The sequence below is a fragment of the Pseudoliparis swirei genome, chromosome 20, assembly GCF_029220125.1.
Source record: "Pseudoliparis swirei isolate HS2019 ecotype Mariana Trench chromosome 20, NWPU_hadal_v1, whole genome shotgun sequence".
NCBI lineage: Eukaryota > Metazoa > Chordata > Actinopteri > Perciformes > Liparidae > Pseudoliparis > Pseudoliparis swirei.
The window spans coordinates 23863632-23885008 of record NC_079407.1 but is presented as its reverse complement, the minus strand read 5'-3'; the positions used below and the strand labels follow the sequence as shown (position 1 = coordinate 23885008).

Sequence of the window (21377 nt, the reverse complement as noted above, 5' to 3'; positions counted from 1 at the left end):
ATGGAGCGTGACACTGCGAAACCAGCTCTGACAGTCGGACTGCCACCAAAAACCGGTCCGGCAGGTGGGAATCTGGTGCACTCGGCACGCCCGCGTCTCAGTGAGCAACAGGAGAATGAAAGTCTGAGAGAATGCTGGTTTTCTGGGAAGTGGGAGGAGTCAGGCTGGGGAAGGCCGAGCTGTTGCCGCTAAGGAAGGAAGCTTAGTGACAAATGTCCACAGTAGAGTAGACAGGAGAGGTAAAGAAAACACAAAGTGGATGTGACACACGCCATGCTCTAACTAAACTGACTGAGTAAACTTCTGGTTGTCGTAAAAAAGATACAACCCAACCTGCACCGTCTGCTCTCTGATGGCGAGTCCTGACCGGGTAGGTTCTTCCTTCTCCCTTCTTTGTGCTGCAGTGTGTGTCTCTCGTCGTCTCCTTCCTCCTTGATCAATACCCACCTGTCATGCCCTCTGAATGGTGACTCTCGGTCTGTTTATCTGCCTCTCTGTTTGCTCTTTTTGGGTTTCACCGGGTTTATTTGTCTGGGTTTTTATTATTTTACATTTTATTAAAGCTGTATTTAACAAGGTGAGTCCCATTGAGATTAAAAATCTTTTTTTCGAGGGTGACCTGGACAAGACAGGCAGCAACATAAGAAACACATAGTTACAAATAGAAAAACGCAGAACAAGTTAAAATAAAATAAAAGTTAAGAGACATTTTTGGATGATAAATGTACCTGCCAGGTAATTTTGAATGTATGTTCTGTCTAAAGTTTCTACAGGTCAACACTTTTTGCTGTTGCTTCAAACTCTTGAAATTAAAACTTTTTTATTTTATTTTGATATTTTTGACAGTGCATCTTTAATACAATTAAACCTATTGGATCGGATAAACAAATAAATGTTTAAATTATTTAATTTGGGTAGGAAGTATACACTTTGTGTAAAAACGTGGACTTTAAGCTCATCTAAAATTTATAAATCAAAAATGTCGTCGTCTTGCTGTTTTAATGCTCCATTTGCAATTAACATTACAAAATTAGTGTTTCATAATCGTAATTAAGACTGCAGGGTGTTGTAAGCCCTCTGAGTCAGGCTTGATTGGCTAATGACGTTAGGTCTATAAATACATTCGACGAATAACAACCAAACAATATATTTAATCAGCAATAAGTAGGCTGTTGAAGACTCTTCTGACTCTTCTTTTTCAGTGAAAATGAATATTTCAGATTTGTTTTGGTTGCATTCAAACTCAGATCTCTAAAGGAAATGACTTTTACCTGCCTTGATTTATTCTAGACCCTAGAGACCAACATAAAAGGACACTTTAGTTTCATATCGGGTATCTTTTGTAACTTTATATTTTCACAGCTATTGTCTCAGTTAAATATTGACCTTTCAAATGTGAAACCTAATGTTTTTTCCCCCACTATTTCTCCATAATAACGGCAAATAGGCAAACTATGCAAGTAACGTCCTCTGTTGGGAAATATGATAAACCTGCTGCTCCACCTGTTACAGCTCAAACATTTTCAATTAAGTGCTGTACTATAGAAATTATCTAATGGAACATATTTTTAGAGCGAGTCCATCAATAGTATGTGTCACCTCAATAGATTAATCCTTTTTCTTTTTTCTTCTTCTTTTTTACGAGGGATATTTTCCCTGTGATGAATAAAGAAGAATCACAACAGCTCATTGGCCTTTTTAAAATGATTTTCTTATCGTAAGGTTACCAGAAGAGACGGTAATTATTGGCCAAAACCTTCCTGGTTGTCTCACTTTCTGCATCTCAAAGTGCTCGGGCCACATTGTGGACAAACAAGTGCGATCACATAACATTCCCCATTTAATTAAGTGCTCTGCTTTACTGATCCAACTTCTCTGATCAAGCCATCAAATGGTTTGGATCTTATTTATCCCATAGAGAACAATGTACTGTGGTTGATGGTGTCAGCTCCTCTTACCTGGGCTGTCCAGTAGGGGTCCCCCAAGGATCCATACTGGCGCCCATTTTATTCTCTCTTTATATTAATGACTTACCTGACTCTTGCTTCAATGTGGATGTTCAGCTGTATGCTGATGACACGGTCATTTTTACGGTGGCCAAAAATAGTGAGGAGGCAGCACGAGTGCTCTCTACTGCTCTGAGTCATATTCAAGGCTGGCTCACCAGGTCCTGTCTCTCATTGAACACGAAAAAAACAGTGTGTATGTTCTTTTCTAAGCAATCCTCAACTGTTGCACATTCTAATGTGTTTTTGGGAACTGAGAAACTGAATGTTGTTAATAAGTTCAAATACTTAGGCATTATGCTTGATTCCACACTCTCCTTTAGGAGCCATGTTAAAATGATGTCGAAAACCATAAACTTCCATATACATAATTTTAAACAAATAAGAAACTCTCTATCGACTAATGCCGCTTTGCTGTTTTTACATTCTATGATACTCTCACGTGTGAGTTACTGCTTAACCAGTTGGTCTATGACAAGCTCAATAGTTATTAAACCGGTCGAACTACTCTATAAAAAAGCATTGAAAATACTGGATAAAAAACCATTTAAGTATCATCATTGCTATATTTTAACCAAATACAAAATGTTAAGTTTTAATAATTTTAGAAAATTCACTTCGGCCTGTTTGATTTTCAAAATACTAAATGGCCTAGCGCCACCCCCCCTTAAAACCTTTATCAAACATCGATCTATTAACTCCACTCTGTCCACCAGAGCTGTCACAAACAGGGACTGTGAGGTCCCATTTAGAAAAACCCTGTTTGGGCAAAATGTGCTGTCCTTCAAAGGATGCATGATGTGGAACAGCCTACCTCCTTCTATAAGGGAAAGCCCCAGCCTGGTCACCTTCAAAGGCCACCTGAAGGCATGGCTCAGACTTCATCAGCCCTGTGACCATTAGAGTTAATCCGCACGGTATCCAAATGTCTTGCATGCACCTTTTTATTAATCTTTTTTTCTTCTTTTGTATTACTGTACTGTCATGTGTGAAGTGATGTGTGCTTTCCATTTCACTCTGCTTGCATTCTTAAATTACATCAACCTGCCAAGGGACTACAGATGGAAACTAGCCTCCCGGCTATAATCTGGCATATTTACATGTACATTGTACTGTCAATCAATATGCACTGTCCCTTATTCTCTAAATAAATAAATAAAATAAAAAATCCACTGTTGCATTCCACATTCGCAGCATAGCACCGAGTGCACGGCGTGCCGGGGCACACTATTGTTTTGTTGAGATCAAATGGGTAGCTACGGAAGTGCCGGTGTGCAGAGAGTGCAGAACCAAATCCGGGCTGAGCGGACCAGCTGCTCGCCCTGTATAGCGACACCGTTTGCCCGAAGACACGAGAGCGGTGTCGGTCGTCTTTCGCAAAATGTCAAAGTCGTAATATTTCCACGTACAGCACAAATTAAAGGAAGCTTATTATTATTATTATTATTATTATTATTATTTCCTCTCTACCTATCATCACAGACTCTTCCGGACCCTCTTCTTTCATATTCATGTCAGAAAGACAGAGATACACAGAGACAGAGATATCTTTTGGCAGTCTTAGAGGGCATTGTTTAACCAGCTAACGAATATAGAGCTTTAGCCAAATGAAGTACCGTTGCCCCACATCCTCATTTCTAGCCGCCTTTTCGTCTACCTATTACTTCTCATTTATGGACAGATGTTAACTTACCTATGCCAAAAAACTAGTGATTCAATTCTCTGCGTGGAGGTCTTGATATTGCGACTAGGAGATGTGAATCAAAACAACCAGAGGAGAGAGCATAAACAGAACAATGCAAAAAATAACCGGTAAAACCTGATATTTGACCTGTTGCATGGTTGTTTTGATTTTTTTCACTTCCTTATATATCATTATTTTTCTTGCTTTAACAATTTTATTTTTGTGTTTCCTCATGGCCCTTCTTGGCCAGATGCATGGTTTATTTTTACTTTCTTTTTCTTTTTCATTATTGTTATGCATTCCTACTTTCGAATGTTATATTTCTGTAAAAAATACCAAAATAAAATCTCAGGTATAAAAATAAATAAAACCTGATATTTGCCGTGTCTCGACATGCTTGATAATCGCGATAATCGTGTTAGGATTGCACGTAGAACAATAGGCTCTCTAGTCTTTTGCCTGTTTATTATCCGCCAGTTGACTGAAATCATCACACCTATATGTACAGGAAGTATATGTACAGGGAAGTGTCTTGTTCCTAAATACAGGAAACAATGGACAAAGACTCGACAGATTCATCTCAAACGTGTCTTCTCGCTAGTTATTTACCTCCCCTCCGTCTTTTGTTGTTGTTTTTTTTTCCTCACAGAAAGATCCCCCTCCTTCCTACGTTGTCACCGTGCAGACCAAGCCCCCCTTCAGGACCTACGATGAGGTGGTGCCGGGCAGGGGGGAACTCGGCCAGACGCCCTGCGCCTATCCACAGTACATCCGTCAGTATAAGCCCCCGGTGGTCCTCAACCAAGGCCCGCTGCCAAGCAAACGTGAGCGTTATCCTCAACGACAAGCCAAATAAATGGAGACCGAGTCGTCCCGAGGATTATTAATGTGTGTTTGCGTGTATTTGTTCGTGTGTTGTCTTTGTCCAGCCGACAGCACAAAGAAGAAGAAATACTGCGCTTGTTGCGGCAAGCGTTTCACAGCGGGAGCGGGATTTTTACTGGTGCTCGGGCTGCTGGCGTTGTCCATCTGGCTCGGAGGTATGCCGTGTTCATCCATACAGATCACATACAAAATAAACAGGAATGTGCTCATCTTATTGTATTCATATGGAAACTGCATGCGATGTTTCGATTCGTCCCAATATTTTTCCTGATGGCAATAGATTTGTCGTTTTTTGATGTTGATAATATCCGTATTTTAAATTGTATAGTGGATCAAAATTACTTTATTGCTGCTGTATAATGTTTTATTTAGAGGTGAAAAAGAACAACATTTTGGGTTGGCAGCCTCTGCAAAAAATATTTGCAGAACCCTCTTATAGCATCGCTTCACGTGCCTCTTAGTTAGCCTGATAGCATTCATCAAATATTGGTAGTCACGAGCATATTGAATTGTAAAATTGATGTAAATATTATTACCTTGGGATGTATGAATGAGTTAAAAGTAGTGATACATATTGAACTTTTTGATTTTCAAAAGGATTATTTATAAAACAATTTTTGAGGGTTATAAGTGTGATTGAAACGTATGTATATAGAAGATGTATGTGGATATATATATATGTATATATACATAGAAATCAAATAAATCATCTAAATCAAATAAATCAGAACATTTATATAAAATAATGACAAATATATGGATACATATATATATATGTGTGTATATATACATATATATATAATTTATTACAATAATTTAGGATATGAATATATAAGCATTTTTTGCTTCTACCTATACCCTTTCAGTCTTTCTGTTTTGTATATTATATAGAATAATATTGTATTGTATTGCAATGATTGGCTGAATAAAACACACAACAACAACAACTTACTTAGAGAGACAGAGGTGACATATTCAGTTACATTTTACATTTCTTTTTTCACGTCTTCATTTTGTTTAAAGTTACTGATAACAATAAAGGCGCTCCACCTCTTTACTCACCCACACTCTTTGCTTCACCCCGTCACCAGTGCGTTACGGCACCAGCTTGCCACAAGACGATGTCAAACCGAGCAAGCAGAACGACGGGGAAGATAAAAATGAAAATCTGTCCCTGCCAAACGACGACACCTGCTCCAACAACACCGTCTCCTGTGATGGGATCAAGGACTGCCAGCTGGGATCTGACGAAAGCAACTGTGGTGAGTGGGCACCTGGACACACACACACACACACCTCCAACATCTCTGTCAGTCCCACATACTCGCCTGCACCCCTCAGGTTTTCAGATTCAATAGTATCATTTTAACTCCATCTCAAACATACCTGTTTACACTTGCATTTGGTTAAATTACATATTCTATGGCCTGCTTTTTGTCTTTTGTGTTTATTTATTCATCTAATTTATTTAATTTTAGTTTTTTACCACACCATCTTTTACTGTGTATTTAACGTTTGCTCTTTTAACTGTTGAAATGTTTTGACCCCTGTTATTTTTTTAAATTGACTACTGAACTGCACTTTGTGACACTTTCTTTGTGATAAGTGTAACATAATGTTACGACCTCAGACACTTAGGAAGTAGGACCCAATTGCACGACCCGGGAGACAGAGATAAAGTATTTGTAAGTACTTTATTCTTCGGTTCTGCAGTGAACAAAATGAAAGCGCTCACGTAGTGAGGGCTCAAAAACTTTTCAAGAGCACAACATAACCCGACCTGATCATGGCAAAAGACCAGACGAACTGACAAGGAACACTGGGAGACAGGGGAATTTAAGCACATGGTAACAAGACACAGGTGGGACCAATCAGGGGCGGGGCTGACACTGATGAGCATAGGAGACAGGTGTGATGACAGGTGAAAACAATCAGGAAGCCTGGAATGAGAGAAAGCGAACATAAATGACATGAACCTCTCTAGCATATCTGTCGGTGCACAACAGTACCCCCCCCTCTAGGGCCAACTCCTGATGGCCCAGGCTGATTGTAAAAGTCGTGGATAAGAGTCTTGTCTATGATAAATGAAGCAGCTATCCAGCTTCTAGCCTCAGGACCGTAACCCTTCCAGTCTACCAGGAATTGCTTGCCCCTTCCCCCTATTACGGACCTCCAGTAGCTTACGGACCTTGTAAACGTCACCCCCTTCAAAGAACTGGGGCGGTGGAGGGGGCTTGGAGGCGGGAACAAGTGTGCTCTCACACACCGGCTTGATTTTACTAACGTGAAACGTTGGGTGCACTCTCAAGGTCCTGGGGAGTTGCAAGCGTACCGGCCGGGTTGATGACTCTGGACACTGGAAACGGACCCACAAATCTCGGAGCCAGTTTCTTTGAGGCGACATGGAGTGGTAAGTCTTTGGTAGAGAGCCAAACCTTTTGGCCTGGACTGTAGGACGGAGCGACCCTGCGATGAACGTCCGCAACAGCCTTCATCCGAGCTGAACTGCGGAGAAGAGACTGGCGAGCACCAGCCCAAACTCTGCGACAACGTCTGATCATGGCATGTGCCGATGGAACCATCACCTCTTCCTCGTTGTTAGGGAAAAGTGGAGGCTGGAAACCATTGACACAATGGAATGGAGAGAGACCTGTGGCCGCCGTAGGAAGGGTATTGTGGGCAACCTCGACCCATGTGAGGTGGTCACTCCAGGTGGTCTGGTTCGGGAGACGAGACAACGTAGCGTAGTCTCTAGTTCTTGGTTCAGACGCTCTGACTGTCCATTTGACTGAGGGTGATATCCTGATGACAGGCTGACGGTGGCACCTATGAGTCGACAAAACTCTTTCCAGAAGGCGGAAATGAATTGTGGACCCCTGTCGGAAACAATGTCATTAGGGAATCCATGGATCCTGAATACGTGATTCATCATGACCTCTGCGGTGACTTTGGCAGAGGAAAGCTTGGACAATGGGATGAAGTGAGCCATCATTGAAAATCGACCAACCACTGTTAGAACCGTAGTCTTGCCTCTGGATGAGGAAATCCTGTCACAAAATCCATCGAAATGTGTGACCAAGGACGATGGGGAATCGGCAGCGGCTGGAGCAAGCCCATCTTAACTTGAGATGAGGTCTTATTACACGCACACACCGGACAAGCCGCTACATACTCGGCCACATTTTTCTTCATGGATGGCCACCAGAAACGTTGTTGAATCCTGAACATTGTTCTTGCTACTCCCGGATGGCACGAAAGCACAGATGAGTGAGCCCAGTGGATGACCTTGGGTGAAGAGCCTCAGGAACAAACAGCAGATTGTTGGGACACTCGCTAGGCGCTGGATTCATGACATTTGCCTCTTTAACGTCTGACTCCACTTGCCAGGAAAAGGCTCCGATCACCCGGTTAAGTGGAAGGATGGTCTTGGGCTCTACCGCAAGTGGTTCGGGATCGTAAAGACGAGACAAAGCATCGGGTTTTGATTCTGAGACCCGGGACGAAAAGAGAGTGTGAAGTTGAATCTACTAAAGAAAAGTGTCCACCTGGCCTGACGGGAGTTGAGACGCTTAGCCTTTCTTATATATTCTAGATTCTTGTGATCTGTCCAGACTAAAACGGTTGCTCTGCACCCTCTAGCCAGTGTCTCCATTCCTCGAGGGCAGCTTTTACAGCTAACAATTCCTTGTTTCCCACGTCATAATTCCGCTCTGCCGTTGTCAACTTCCGCGACAGGTAAGCACATGGATGCATCTTGTTGTCTTCTGCAGAACGTTGAGACAGTACTCCTCCAATTCCCTCATTGGAAGCATCCACCTCGACCATAAACTGGCGCTGGGGATCTGGAATGGTGAGTATGGGAGCTGATGTGAATCTATCTCTGAGAAGTTTGAAAGCAAGATCCGCCTGGGGTCCACTTGAAGGAACCTTAGGAGAAGTCAGAACATGCAGAGGAGCAGCAACAGAACTGAAATTCTAATAAACTTCCTATAGAAGTTAGCAAATCCTAGGAACTGCTGAACCTTTTTCCTGGAGTCTGGTGTGGGCCACTGGGATACTGCACTGACTTTCGCAGGATCCATTTGGATATGATTAGGTGAGACTATGTATCCTAAGAAAGACACCTCTTCTGTGTGGAACTCGCACTTCTCTGCCTTGACATATAGCTGATTATCCAGTAGTTTCTGCAAAACTTGGCGGACATGGTTAACATGAGATTTAGCGTCTGGGGAGAAAATCAGTATGTCATCCAGATACACAAACACTGAAATATTCAAGAATTCCGCAAAACCTCATTCACAAAAGCTTGAAAAACAGCCGGTGCATTGCACAGTCCAAAAGGCATTACCAAGTACTCATAGTGACCATTCTGAGTGTTGAATCCAGTCTTCCACTCATCCCCTTGTTTTATTCTAACCAAGTGATATGCATTTCTTAAATCCAACTTGGTGAATATCTTGGCCGTTTGAAGCAGTTCAAAAGCAGATGACATGAGTGGCAGAGGATAACGGTTCTTCACCGTAATGTCATTTAATGGACTGTAGTCTATGCAAGGTCTCAGAGACCCGTCTTTCTTTCCCACAAAAAAGAATCCCGCTCCGGCTGGAGACGATGAAGGACGGATAATCCCTGATTTGAGTGAAGAGGAGATGTATTCATCCATTGCTGTTCTCTCAGGTCTCGAAATCGAGTAAAGTCTCCCTTGGGAATGGGGCTCGGTAAGAGATCAATGGGACAGTCAAAATCTCGGTGAGGAGGTAGCGACAAGGCTTTAGACTTGTTAAACGCTTCTTTTAAATCATGGTAACAGGAAGGTACCTTGTGTAGATCAGGATAGTCAGGGTGATCTATAATGATCCTACTAGAGTCTGTTGGTGCATTAACAGGTTGCGAAAGTTTACACCTGCCCTTACAATCCTCTCCCCATTCCTTAACTTTCCTGAAGGCCAGTCTATGTGAGGATTGTGGATCTTCAGCCAAGGAAACCCCAAAATAATCGGGTGCTGAGTCGACTCAAAAATATGAAATTGCATGCTCTCGGTATGGTCCTTATTTATAGTAATCCGTATGGGCTCAGTGCAATGGGTAACTGTGAACAACAAGCGGCCGTCTAAGGCACTGGCACTAACAGGATGAGATAGCGGGACAGTTTTTATTTATAGCTGTTTGACTAGGCCCCAGTCTATAAGGCTTTCGTCAGCCCCTGAGTCTATTAACACACCCTGGTCAATGGTCTGATTGTTAATACAAATGTCTACCTGAGTAACAGGTCGAGGAGGGAAGTCTGCGGAAAACTTGCTCACCAGCGCTCTCCTTTTGACTGGTGAGCACGATCTTTCCCGGCATGAAGCGAGTTGATGACCCGGCTGGCCGCAGTAGAAACAGCAACCCTCCCGTAGACGGCGCTGCCTCTCCTCCAGAGAAAGCCTGGTTCTTCCAAGCTGCATGGGTTCCCCGGAGTCATTCGGAAGTGTAGTCCTCTGATGGTCCGGTAACATGAGCTGGAAATCCTCCGCTGGCGGCGCGACCCTCCGAGGCGAATTCTGGAAGCTGGGAATAACATCTCGGTTGCGTCGACGCTTCCTCTCTCTTTCGAAGACGGTTATCGATCCGGATGGCCACAGCGATGAGGATTCCAGATACCGGGATGTCTCCAGTGGAGCCAGCTGGTCCTTTATCGGTTCCGAAAGTCCTGTCATGAAGGCGTCACGAAGAGCCGGAACATTCCATCCGCTGTCCGCTGCTGCTGTACGAAACTCGATGGCATAATCAACCACCTGACGGTTGAGCTGACGTATTGAAACAGTCTTCTGCTGGCCTCCGTAGCAGGCGATGAGTGGTCAAAATGCGCCTCATAGTCTCTATGAAATCGGCCAATGAGTAACATAGTTCGGTGTCTCTAGACCATTCTGCAGTAGCCCAGGCTGCAGCTCTTCCCGTTAAATGAGACACAATAAACGCCACTTTACCATGCTCAGATAAAAAGCTGCTGGGTTGTGTTGAAAATGCAGATCACACTGTACCAGAAAGGCTCTGCAATTCGAAGAGTCTCCGGAAAATCTCTCCGGAAGAGCCAGCCGTAACGGGAGGAAACAGCCTGACCTGGGTCGTCAGCTGGAGTATTGACAGGCAAATTCTCAGCTGTGGATGACGTCACCGGAGGAGCAGTCTGTTGATGAGTGATAAAATTATTCATTTGGGCAACCAGTTGTTGCATCTGTGTAGATAATTCTTCCTGAACCCCGGCCTGGCGTCCTCTCAGCTCTTGTATTTCCCGGCTGACTTTGTCCAGTTTTTCCTCGTGATGAAAAATCGTCACGCCCTGTACCGACAGAGCGGCGTGAAGCGTTCTTGGGTCGGCTGGGTCCATAATGTGGTCAGTTCGTTCTGTTACGACCTCAGACACTTAGGAAGTAGGACCCAATTGCACGACCCGGGAGACAGAGATAAAGTATTTGTAAGTACTTTATTCTTCGGTTCTGCAGTGAACAAAATGAAAGCGCTCACGTAGTGAGGATCAAAACTTTTCAAGAGCACAACATAACCCGACCTGATCATGGCAAAAGACCAGACGAACTGACAAGGAACACTGGGAGACAGGGGAATTTAAGCACATGGTAACAAGACACAGGTGGGACCAATCAGGGGCGGGGCTGACACTGATGAGCATAGGAGACAGGTGTGATGACAGGTGAAAACAATCAGGAAGCCTGGAATGAGAGAAAGCGAACATAAATGACATGAACCTCTCTAGCATATCTGTCGGTGCACAACACATAAATAAACTTTACTTACTTACTTAATCCAAACTTGTTCTGTCAACTCTCAGATAATAACAAAAAAGTACAACAGCCTTCACATATAATAACTAGAATGGGCACTCGGTAGAGCGCATACCTTCGCATATCACAAGATTGGGCATTGAATTATGAACATGTTGGCATTAGTTGCATGCCAATTGGATAAAAATTGACCGTGCTATGGTAAAAAGAAGATTTTGACCTATCCATGACCTTGACCTTGACCTTTGACCCGATCGATCCCAACATCTAATCAAATGGTTCCCGGATAATAACCAATCATCCCACCAAATTTCATGCGATTCAAGAAGATTTTGACCTTTCATGACCTTGACCTTTGACCCGATCAATCCGAAAATATAATCAAATGGTCCCCGGATATTAACCAATCATCCCACCAAATTTCATGCGATTCGGTTTAATACTTTTTGAGTTATGCGAATAACACTCATACAAATAAATAAATAAATACACAGCGATCAAAACATAACCTTCCGCATTCTCGAATGCGAAGGTAATAAATAAACCTGACCAAAATCAGAGGAGGCATGGATCGATAAATACAAAAAATAGGTTGTTTGGATCTTGTGTTTTTATGGAATACTTTATAAGCACAAAGTGTATTCCATCATTTAATGTGATATGAAGAGAAAATAAAGAAAATGCACACAGCAGCATGCTCACATCTGATGTGAAGCCTTTAACTGTTTAATTGTTTAGTTACAGCAGCACACGGGCCGCATCACTGTCGTTGAGTCAAACCCGGTGATGACACCGTCTTCAAGTTCTCCTCTGTCTTTTTGTTTTTTTTCTCCTCCAGTGAGGTTTGGCAAGGACAACAGCCTGCAGGTCAAGACGTCACAGGACCGCCGCTTCTTACCCGTGTGCTACAAGGACTGGAACAAGGACCACGCCGACCGGACCTGCGCTGGACTGGGATTCAGACGGTAAAGAGCGATGACTCGGGGTTTCATTGTGATGCTGTCAACGTGTCAAATAGTCTTGGATCAGCAGCAACGGCAGCAGAGCTCAGGCTTTAATGGAGTGATTTTTTTTCCCCCCCAGTCATTTTCACAGACCCAATGTCGGCTTCTTTTTTACATTATTTTAATATATACTTTATTGATGATGCACAATATGATCTACAGTGATCAAATAACAAGTATTTTCATTTTTGTGTGTATGTTTCAATCAGATTACAATTGTAAAAGAGGAAAACAGGAACAATTAATAAATAACAATAACAAAGCCAAAACAAAATAACAAATTATAATAATAATGAATAATGAAACACCCACCCACAGACCCAACTACACCCACCCCACCCACCCACGGACCCACCCACCCCACCACCACCCATGGCCTTCATATTCTTTCACAGTTTGCGTAGTACAATATTTTAAAACTAAAGTTAATTATTAAATTTTAGTTGTCGGCTTCTGCCTACACCTGTAATTTATCCACTGATCCATCTTTTTTTAAATTAATTAAGTAATTTTTTATTTTAGATTAATTTTTAAACCTTTATTTAACCAGGTGAATCCCATTGAGATTAAAAATAAAATTTTCCAGGGTGACCTAGAATAAGACAAGCAACAACATTAAAAAAACATAGTTACAAACAAAAAGACGAGTTAAAAGAAACTAAGAGTTAAGTAACATTTTATTTAAGAATATTGACATTGTTGGGAATCTCCCTCCATTTCCTTCATTTTATATTTAACAGCAGTGAGTGGTACAAATCAAGAAGTCTCATTTCTTCTCAGCTGTGTGTGTGTGTGTGTGTTCAGGGTTGAAGTGGTGCTCCACAGGGTCGCCCCGGGGTATCTCAGAATGAGTTTCCAGAGCACAATGATCTCTGCCTGTTGCAAGTTTATCTCTTTCTGAACTACTCTTCTCTTTTATCTCCAGGTCCTTCGTCACCAAACCAATTCCATCCCAGAAGTCCGCTGGTTTAAGCTTGACCGGCAGCTCATCTTCTTCCCTTCTCCAGGGTCAGGTTAACAAAAGGTAAACAACGGAGTTATTTGCGCTGCTGTCTTTGACCAAAAAAACTATTCTTTGTAGAATTATACTACTACTTTTTTTTTTTGACCACTAATTAAAAAGTTTAATTAATTGACAGATCTCTAGAACTGAGTTTCTCCACAAAGAATGACAGAAAAGGACAAGTTTAAGTCACGTATTTGTCTTGTCGGCTCGGACCAAAACGACTAATTGTCTGACTTTTTTATTTATTTAAAACAAGACAGAAAACAGCAGAAAGGTGCACGTTGGATTACTGCATGTACTCATGATAACTGACATGTTTTTTTCTCATGATGCAGCTCATCTTGTCCCAACCAGCAGACCGTCTCCCTGCAGTGTGTGGGTAAGGAGCGTCCATCTATAAAGGCACATGTCACACACACTCACCCTCTCTCTCTCTCTCTCTCTCTCTATGTCCCCGTCTCACACACACAGCATAATTATGACAAATCCAACCATCTGAAAACGTCAGTACTTGGTCAATATTACTTGACATTAATGTAACAAAAGATTTATGAAATCCCGACTTGCCTTCTTCAAAATCTTAAATATGAATTAAACTGATAGGGGGGGGGGGGGGATGTTCGGTTGAATTTCAACAATGAAAAAAAATAAGATTGAGATTCCACATCACAAAAATATGGCAAACATATGAAGTGTATAGCATGTCCGCTAGTCAGGGAGTCCACCACAGTCCTCGTGTGTGTGTGTGTGTGTGTGTGTGCTGTTACATGCTATATATGCTATATTTATGCTTTTAGATCATTTAGTCTGACTGATGGAAAAATAAAACTATTGAAATATGTGTACCCAACACTAAACCTCACTACACTTATCATGTGCAATATGTGACATATTATAACTATGTGTATTTTAAAACTGTATCCAAAACTGTACATACGAGCATGTTTCTTGTTCTTGTACACATTACCACATTCTGTATAGTGTTTAAAAAATATATTTTTTCTTTCTTATTATCGTGTTATTTCTTAACTGTTAACTCTTAGAGCCCTGCACTAGATTCCCAATGTGTCTGGACTGTTGCTCTACAGCAGGGGTGTCCGACTCGGCCACATCAGCATCACGGTTGCCTCTTAAAGGGCCAGTACTGAAACACTGTAACAACTACTCCTGAACATATTGTTAAATAACTCTCTTTGCATTTGATTATTGTTTATTTGATTGTAGAAATAGTGTACATCAGAAAATGCCCCTAATATTATAACATCCATCCATTTTAATTTGAAACCTTCAAAATAAAAGCACAGGATATTTTTCTTCACATGTCTTTCAAGTTGTCAGTGGCCACATAAAATGACGTGACGGGCCGGATTTGGCCCGCGGGCCTTGTGTTTGACACCTGTGCTCTATAGGCACAAATGGCAAATACAAACTTGAAACTTGAATTTTATCATCACCATTTCACTAAAACTCACAAAACAAGAATATTGAATTACCTCTCATTCTTATTTTAGGATGTTTTCAGCCCGTTTCTTTGGTTATCGTGCAGTGTTTAACATCGTCTTACGTTCGCAGATTGCGGCCGGCAGGCGTCTACATCCCGGATTATTGGGGGCGCCCCAGCCAAGGTGGGTGAGTGGCCTTGGCAGATGTCGCTGCACTACAAAGAATCGCACACCTGCGGAGGAGTCCTGATCTCACATGACTTTGTGCTGACCGCTGCCCACTGCTTCCCAAGGTAACCGTCTTGGCTTATTTCCTACAATGCACTTCATAGATTTACTTACACCATCGTTCAAAAGTTTGGGGTCACGTAGAAATGTCCTTATTGTTCAAATAAAAGCATTGTTTTTTTCAATGAAGATAACATTTAATGAATCATAAATACACTCGATACATAGTTAATGTGGTAAATGACTATTCTCTGGTGTTTAATGAAGTCTGTACATAGGTGTATAGATGCCCATCTCCAGTGTTCTAATGCTACATTGCGTTATCGCCTTAAAAGACTAACAGAGGGGTAGAAAACCCTTGAAAACCCTTTTATGTGAGCGCAGCTGAAAACAGTTACACTGGTGAGAGAAGCTATAAAACTGGCCTTCCTTTGATCGACAAGTTTAAAGAACAAAATTTATATTTCAAATAAGAATCATTATTTCTAACCTTGTGAATTTCTTGACTATATTTTCTATTCATGAAAAAATTAATCTGATTCATAAAAGTGTGAGTTTTCACGGAAAACACAAAATGATCTCGGTGTTGAACTGATACATTTCAAATGTACAATGCAAAGATTCAAAGTCTTCCAATGTTGAAAATATAATCTCAATTTACATAACGCTATAATCCCAGCGGTTTGCATCCAACGGTCTCTTTCTGTGTTCACAGAAACAGACCGGCTGCTCTCCTGGAGAAGAACTGGAAGGTGTACGGTGGACTCGTGTCTCTGGACGCGCGACTTGAACCCTACCTGGTCGAGAGGATCGTCGTCAACGAGAACTACGACAGCAACACTAACGACCAGGACGTCGCTCTGCTCAAACTCAAATCTCCAGTTAGTTTCAACGGTTAGTCACGTCTTCATTTTATTATTACTATCTTTATTAAAAAGGCACCATGTGCAGTTAAAACATAAATGTCACCATTTTATGTTCTCAGATTGTAGCTATACAGCTAATTTGCATATGTAGTCCCTTAACAGACCATAATAAACATAAAACAATAACAAACACTACAAGATAAGACACACTACAACAGTATATGTGGTGAGAAGAAAACAAAATACACACAACGTGAAGCTACAGTACAGCACATTAGAAGTAAGTAATACATACTATTAAAATGAAGTAACACAAAACATTAAAAGTAAGTAATAAAAACCATTAAAAGTAAGTAATACGAGCCATAATAATGTTGCTCAATGAGTACAGCGCTGACCAGCTTTTATTACTGTAAAACAAAGGTTTTAATAAGGTAGTATTTAAGGTTTTAAAGGTTTGCTGAGGCTGCGGTTAGAAGTAGTTTTTAAGGTCAGCAGTTTAAATAAAAAATTTTCTTTGACAAAGTCACCATTTTTTTACATCTATTCCAAAATTGTGTCATGTATATATATATATATATATATATATATGTTAAAGAAATGGAGCAACTGCCGTGGAAATGTTTTTATTTTGGTGTTCAGCCGAATATCTTTTTAAGTCTGTACTGAGTCCAGAGTCATCCTGTTAATCTGACTTGCCCAGCCCTCTGTGTTTGTGTATCTGTGTACCGTTATATCATTTTAAAGAGCACATGGTTGCTGCAGTGTTTGCTTAAGTTAAACACGTCTTTTTGTTGTTGTTGTTGTGTTTTCCAGCTAAAGTCCTGCCGGCGTGTCTGCCGGCTGCTTTCCAGGAAGCTCCCCACGGAGCCGAATGCTGGACCTCAGGTTTCGGCACCACGGAGTTCGGATCAGGTAAAACTGGAATATGGAGCCGAGTTTATATTATACACACATTGTGTATAATAAGGTTTAGAACTTAGTTTATTGGATCGGCTTCGACTGTAATAGTCATGCGGTCTGCTTTAGTGTATGACCCTTGTGGATTTATTATAGTTATAATTATTCTAATTGTCCCATTCTACAAGCCCTCGTGAGAACTAATTGTTGCTCACCCCGGACTGACTGAAATATGTAAGCTTAAGCCGAAAAAAACCAAATAAAGCTGAAAAAAGGTTCAAGTAATTAAAAATATATATACATAACTTTCCTTATGAAAATAGGCAAACAGACATGGTGAGCTGTAGATAACCTTAGGATGAGTAGAACCAGATCAGAGCACACTGATGAAACTTGATGGCTCACACATATCTTGCAAATGTCGCAAATGATTGTTGTTTTGAAAAGATATACAGTTTAAAAACTCAGTAAAACTCTTTATTGCAAAATATTTGAACTTGTTTTAGTTCAGTTTTTCACAGGTTGCACTTTATTGTTATTATCTTGAAAATATATTCAGTGCAAAACAGCTACAATAAGCAATTTTTTGGGCAAATATTAGATATTTGTTGCACAGATGGGACTTTTTTTTGTCTGATGGAGCAATCTGGTTCAATTGAAAGTGATTGCAAAGTAATGGAGTCACACAAGTCAGCATGGACCATTTTGTGATAGTTTTTTTGGGGTATGACAGAAAAAGTTTGGGAACCACTGGCCTATAAGGGAACATGGATGATTTATCAGAGTAACTCTATATTCACTGAGACTGATAGTGAGAAAGATGGAACAACAACTTCATATTTGCTGATGAGCAGCTGCAGAACGACAACACTGAACAACAAAGGAAATACAAAACACACAACAGCTGATTAATCAGACGAGCCGGAGACAATAGAAGGGAAGATATTATGACCTGTTGCCATGGCAGAGCCTGTATTTATTAATCAATCAATTCTTATTTGTAGTTACCTTCGCATTGAAAATGCGGAAGGTTATGTTTTGATCGCCGTGTATTTATTTATTTATTTGTATGCGTGTTATTCGCATAACAAAAATTTTTTAAACCGAATCGCATGAAATTTGGTGGGATGATTGGTTATTATACGGGGACCATTTGATTAGATTTTGGGATCGATCGGGTCAAAGGTCAAGGTCATGGTCATGGAAAGGTCAAAATCTTCTTTTTACCATAGCGCGGTCAATTTTTATCCAATTGGCATGCAACTAATGCCAACATGTTCATAATTCAATGCCCAATCTTGTGATATGTGAAGGTATGCGCTCTACCGAGTGCCCATTCTAGTTTCCCATTTATTCAGTCAATATGCCAGACTTTTTCTTCTTCTCGTGATCAAAATGATTGATCGTTTGTTTTTCATCCAACACAGGCGTCGTCTCCAGAGACCTGATGGAAGTGAGCGTGGATATCATCAGCACGCGTGTGTGTAACGGCCCCACCGTGTACGGAGGCGCCGTGACCAAACACATGTTGTGTGCCGGCGACCTGAGGGGAGGCAAAGACTCCTGCCAGGTGAGTCACGGGACACGGAGTTTATGTAGGATTCAAAGAAAGGCGGGGCTAAGCCTCAAGGGGAGTGGCTATCTATTGTTAGAGACAGAATGTCAGGGTCTTAGTGATATGTTATGCTCATTTGGACTCTATCACTGAGATAAAGATGAACTAGTTCAGTGTCAAATAAACCATTCAACGGAAAAAATATGCTAATAATATATATTAATGCAAATAATAGAGAGATGTCGATAGATACTGTATTTCTTTTATTTCCAATTCGCTCGTTCACACTCTCGCTCAATGAAGACAGTTTCTAAGTGTACCTTTCATTTGCATCTAGTATAAATCTAAATGTAATCAGATTAAAATCTTAAACAACTACCGAGAGTCATTCTCTAACCTGGATTTACAGGTTCACTCAGTGCATCATTGACTTTGAGTTAACCTCATTGGCTGTAATCCTGGCTGAGTTAACCTCATTGGCTGTAACCCTGGCCAGCGCAGCAGCCTCCCCAAGGTCCTAGTGCCCGGCGATTCTATCGTTAAGTTTGATGATAGGCTATTGGACTGTAATTTGAAGGGATAGAAAAAATACAAACCAGAACGCACGCACATATGTAGCATGTTAGAGTTATAAATAACGAGTCCATGTTTGAAACAATAGTTTAATTTAATGACTTCACAAAAAAAGAAGGACATTTTGAAGCCCTCCTAAAATAGGGGCCCCTGGTTTACGGCAATCAGATTAAATCTGCATTGTGCCTTCAACATCCAGTAAAACTTCTGTATGAACTATCGTCCCAGGGCGACAGCGGCGGCCCTCTGGTGTGTAGCTCACTGAACCGTTGGTACCTGATGGGCATCACCAGCTGGGGGGCCGGCTGCGGTGGAAGAAACAAGCCTGGCGTCTACACCAAAGTCAACAGTGTTCTGCCGTGGATCTACAGCAATATGCAGGTAAAAAAAACACAACCTAATGAACAATGTCACAGGGTGTGTTTGACATCCAAATGAAGCATTTAGAATAAAGCTACAGGTGTTCACCATCTTCACACTTCCTGTGCCCCCCCCCCCCTACAGAATCAGATGGCGTGACGTCCCCTTCGTCTCCTCGCTGGCGGTCCACCTCGCCACCCTCCACTTAACGTTGCACTATGAAAGATGAGACATGGAAGGATTTACATGTAAAAAAAATTAATTGATGATATAGAAAGGAGATTTAGGGGCTCAGCGGGATACATTGCACAACATGAACACGGGGGACTCTGCATCCTCTATTCTCTCCATCCCCGTGATGTGTGTCACCTGAACCTGATTTTTGACACACAACAATCAATACACTGATTTCCAGTCTTCGCATTTTTTATTTCTTTTCATTTCTTCCGCCTCTCGGTGTCACAGCCATATACAGTATACCTGTGTTTACCTTCTTCTTACGCAGGCTTTAACAGACGGCTGGCCCTTCTCGTGTGTGTGTGTGTGTTATGTGCCAATGAAACACAGTCCGCTCTATAACGTGATCCTTTTTGGTTCGTTTTTTGAAAATGATAATCCATAAAAAAAGATATATAATTGAAATAGTAATATAGGTGTGTGTGGTGAGGTGGGTTTTCCCTCAGCGACGCATCTGAGGCTATATCCTGACTATTGTAACTTCTATTAAAATAAAAAATGGACACTTTATATTCACTTTGTGATGGGGAAAGCAACCAAGTACGACCCTTGTCCCTCTTATTGAGCCATGGGACTCTGCCCGTGCAACTCAACCTCGCCTTCTACTCACACTGTGAAGTTTCTTCAGAAATTGGTATTGTATATCAAAGTGTGTGTGTCGTATTTATGTGTCGTTTACCATATATTTTTTAATGTTTTCTAATGTGTGGGATATACTTGAGTATTTATCTCATAAAATAAAGTTGAAGGAACATTATTACTATGTAGTTGTATCCACCACAAGCTGTCAATCACACGGGAGAGAGGGGGGAGGGAGAGAGAGGGGGGGGGAGAGAGGGGAGAGAGGGAGAGAGAGAGGGGGGAGGGAGAGAGAGAGAGGGGGAGAGAGGGAGAGAGGGGGAGTTGGAGAGAGATATATAGATATATATATAGAGAGAGAAGGAGAGAGAGAAGGAGAGAGAGAGAGAGAGTGCAGTCACACTCTCTCAGGAGCCACATTGTTATCCATCACATCATTTTTTCCACTCGATGTGAGCAGTGAGCACATGTTGACAGATGATCATATTTTTGGGAAAAGCCTCGTGAGACAAGCCATCTGATTTCTTGAGAGTGGATCACAGTTTGTTAAACCAAAGAGAAACAGGCGGTAAGTTGATGTCTTGGGTCTATATTCTTATTATTTGTGTTGTATGAGGAGGCGTGATAATATAGCCACGACTAAATGTATTGAAAGGGAATGCATTAGATGTAGTATTAGCTACAGTCTGGAGCTCACGGTGCGTTATCGTGTCATTAACATGTTATAGCAGTCACGCGCATTTCTAACGCAACGCCAACGTGATATTACATATTAATATTGAGGCTCCACGCCCCTGGACGTGGTCCGTGGTCTCGTCAGTGTGCATTCAGATGACATTTGAGTGCTTGTTGTTTATCACGTGCTACACAGAGCATCTAATGAGGGTGTGTCCGCTGGCACTGATCACTCTGTTCCACAGGTTCGCTGCAATAAAAAAATAAAAGAAATGTTTAAAAAAATGTAAATTAAAGTCCTCAAAGTAGCCTGGCCGATTCACTTTGAGCCGAGATAGTAAAATGAAAAGCAAAAGATCGGATGTCGTGTCGGATATACACACACACAAGAAAAGAAAAGCGCAAGGCTCATTTTTTAATGCTCCATCAGGATCCACAGGTTGACGCACAGCTCGATGAAGGCGGCATACTAATGTGGTCGGTGTATGTGCTTCAGGTTAAAGCCGATGTATTTCATTATTAATATATGGTGTAGAGATTGTGTAGTAAAATAATTATAGCGTAATTCCTTATTACGCGCGTGCCACGCCCCTCC

General features: G+C 41.5%; 1 protein-coding gene across 1 annotated transcript; it reads left to right on the top strand.

Annotated features, from left to right (window-relative positions):
* tmprss13a (transmembrane serine protease 13a) lies at window positions 1–20285 on the top strand. Its single transcript, XM_056442060.1, has 14 exons — window positions 1–149; window positions 322–370; window positions 4340–4514; window positions 4620–4730; window positions 5667–5837; window positions 12196–12322; window positions 13287–13385; window positions 13703–13746; window positions 14940–15102; window positions 15753–15931; window positions 16720–16818; window positions 18231–18373; window positions 19160–19312; window positions 19436–20285. Exons 1-14 carry the CDS (start codon window positions 1–3, stop codon window positions 19448–19450), a joined length of 1677 nt encoding a protein of 558 aa, XP_056298035.1. The 3' UTR covers window positions 19451–20285.
* Window positions 20286–21377: the final 1092 nt, after the last annotated feature.

Bases quoted from the DNA above. Each gene is read 5' to 3' on its own strand.
- tmprss13a (XM_056442060.1), top strand. From the start codon at position 1: ATGGAGCGTGACACTGCGAAACCAGCTCTGACAGTCGGACTGCCACCA. The intron at 4,515-4,619 runs GTGAGCGTTATC...GTCTTTGTCCAG, and splicing joins AGGCCCGCTGCCAAGCAAAC to CCGACAGCACAAAGAAGAAG. The intron at 4,731-5,666 runs GTATGCCGTGTT...CCCCGTCACCAG, and splicing joins GTTGTCCATCTGGCTCGGAG to TGCGTTACGGCACCAGCTTG.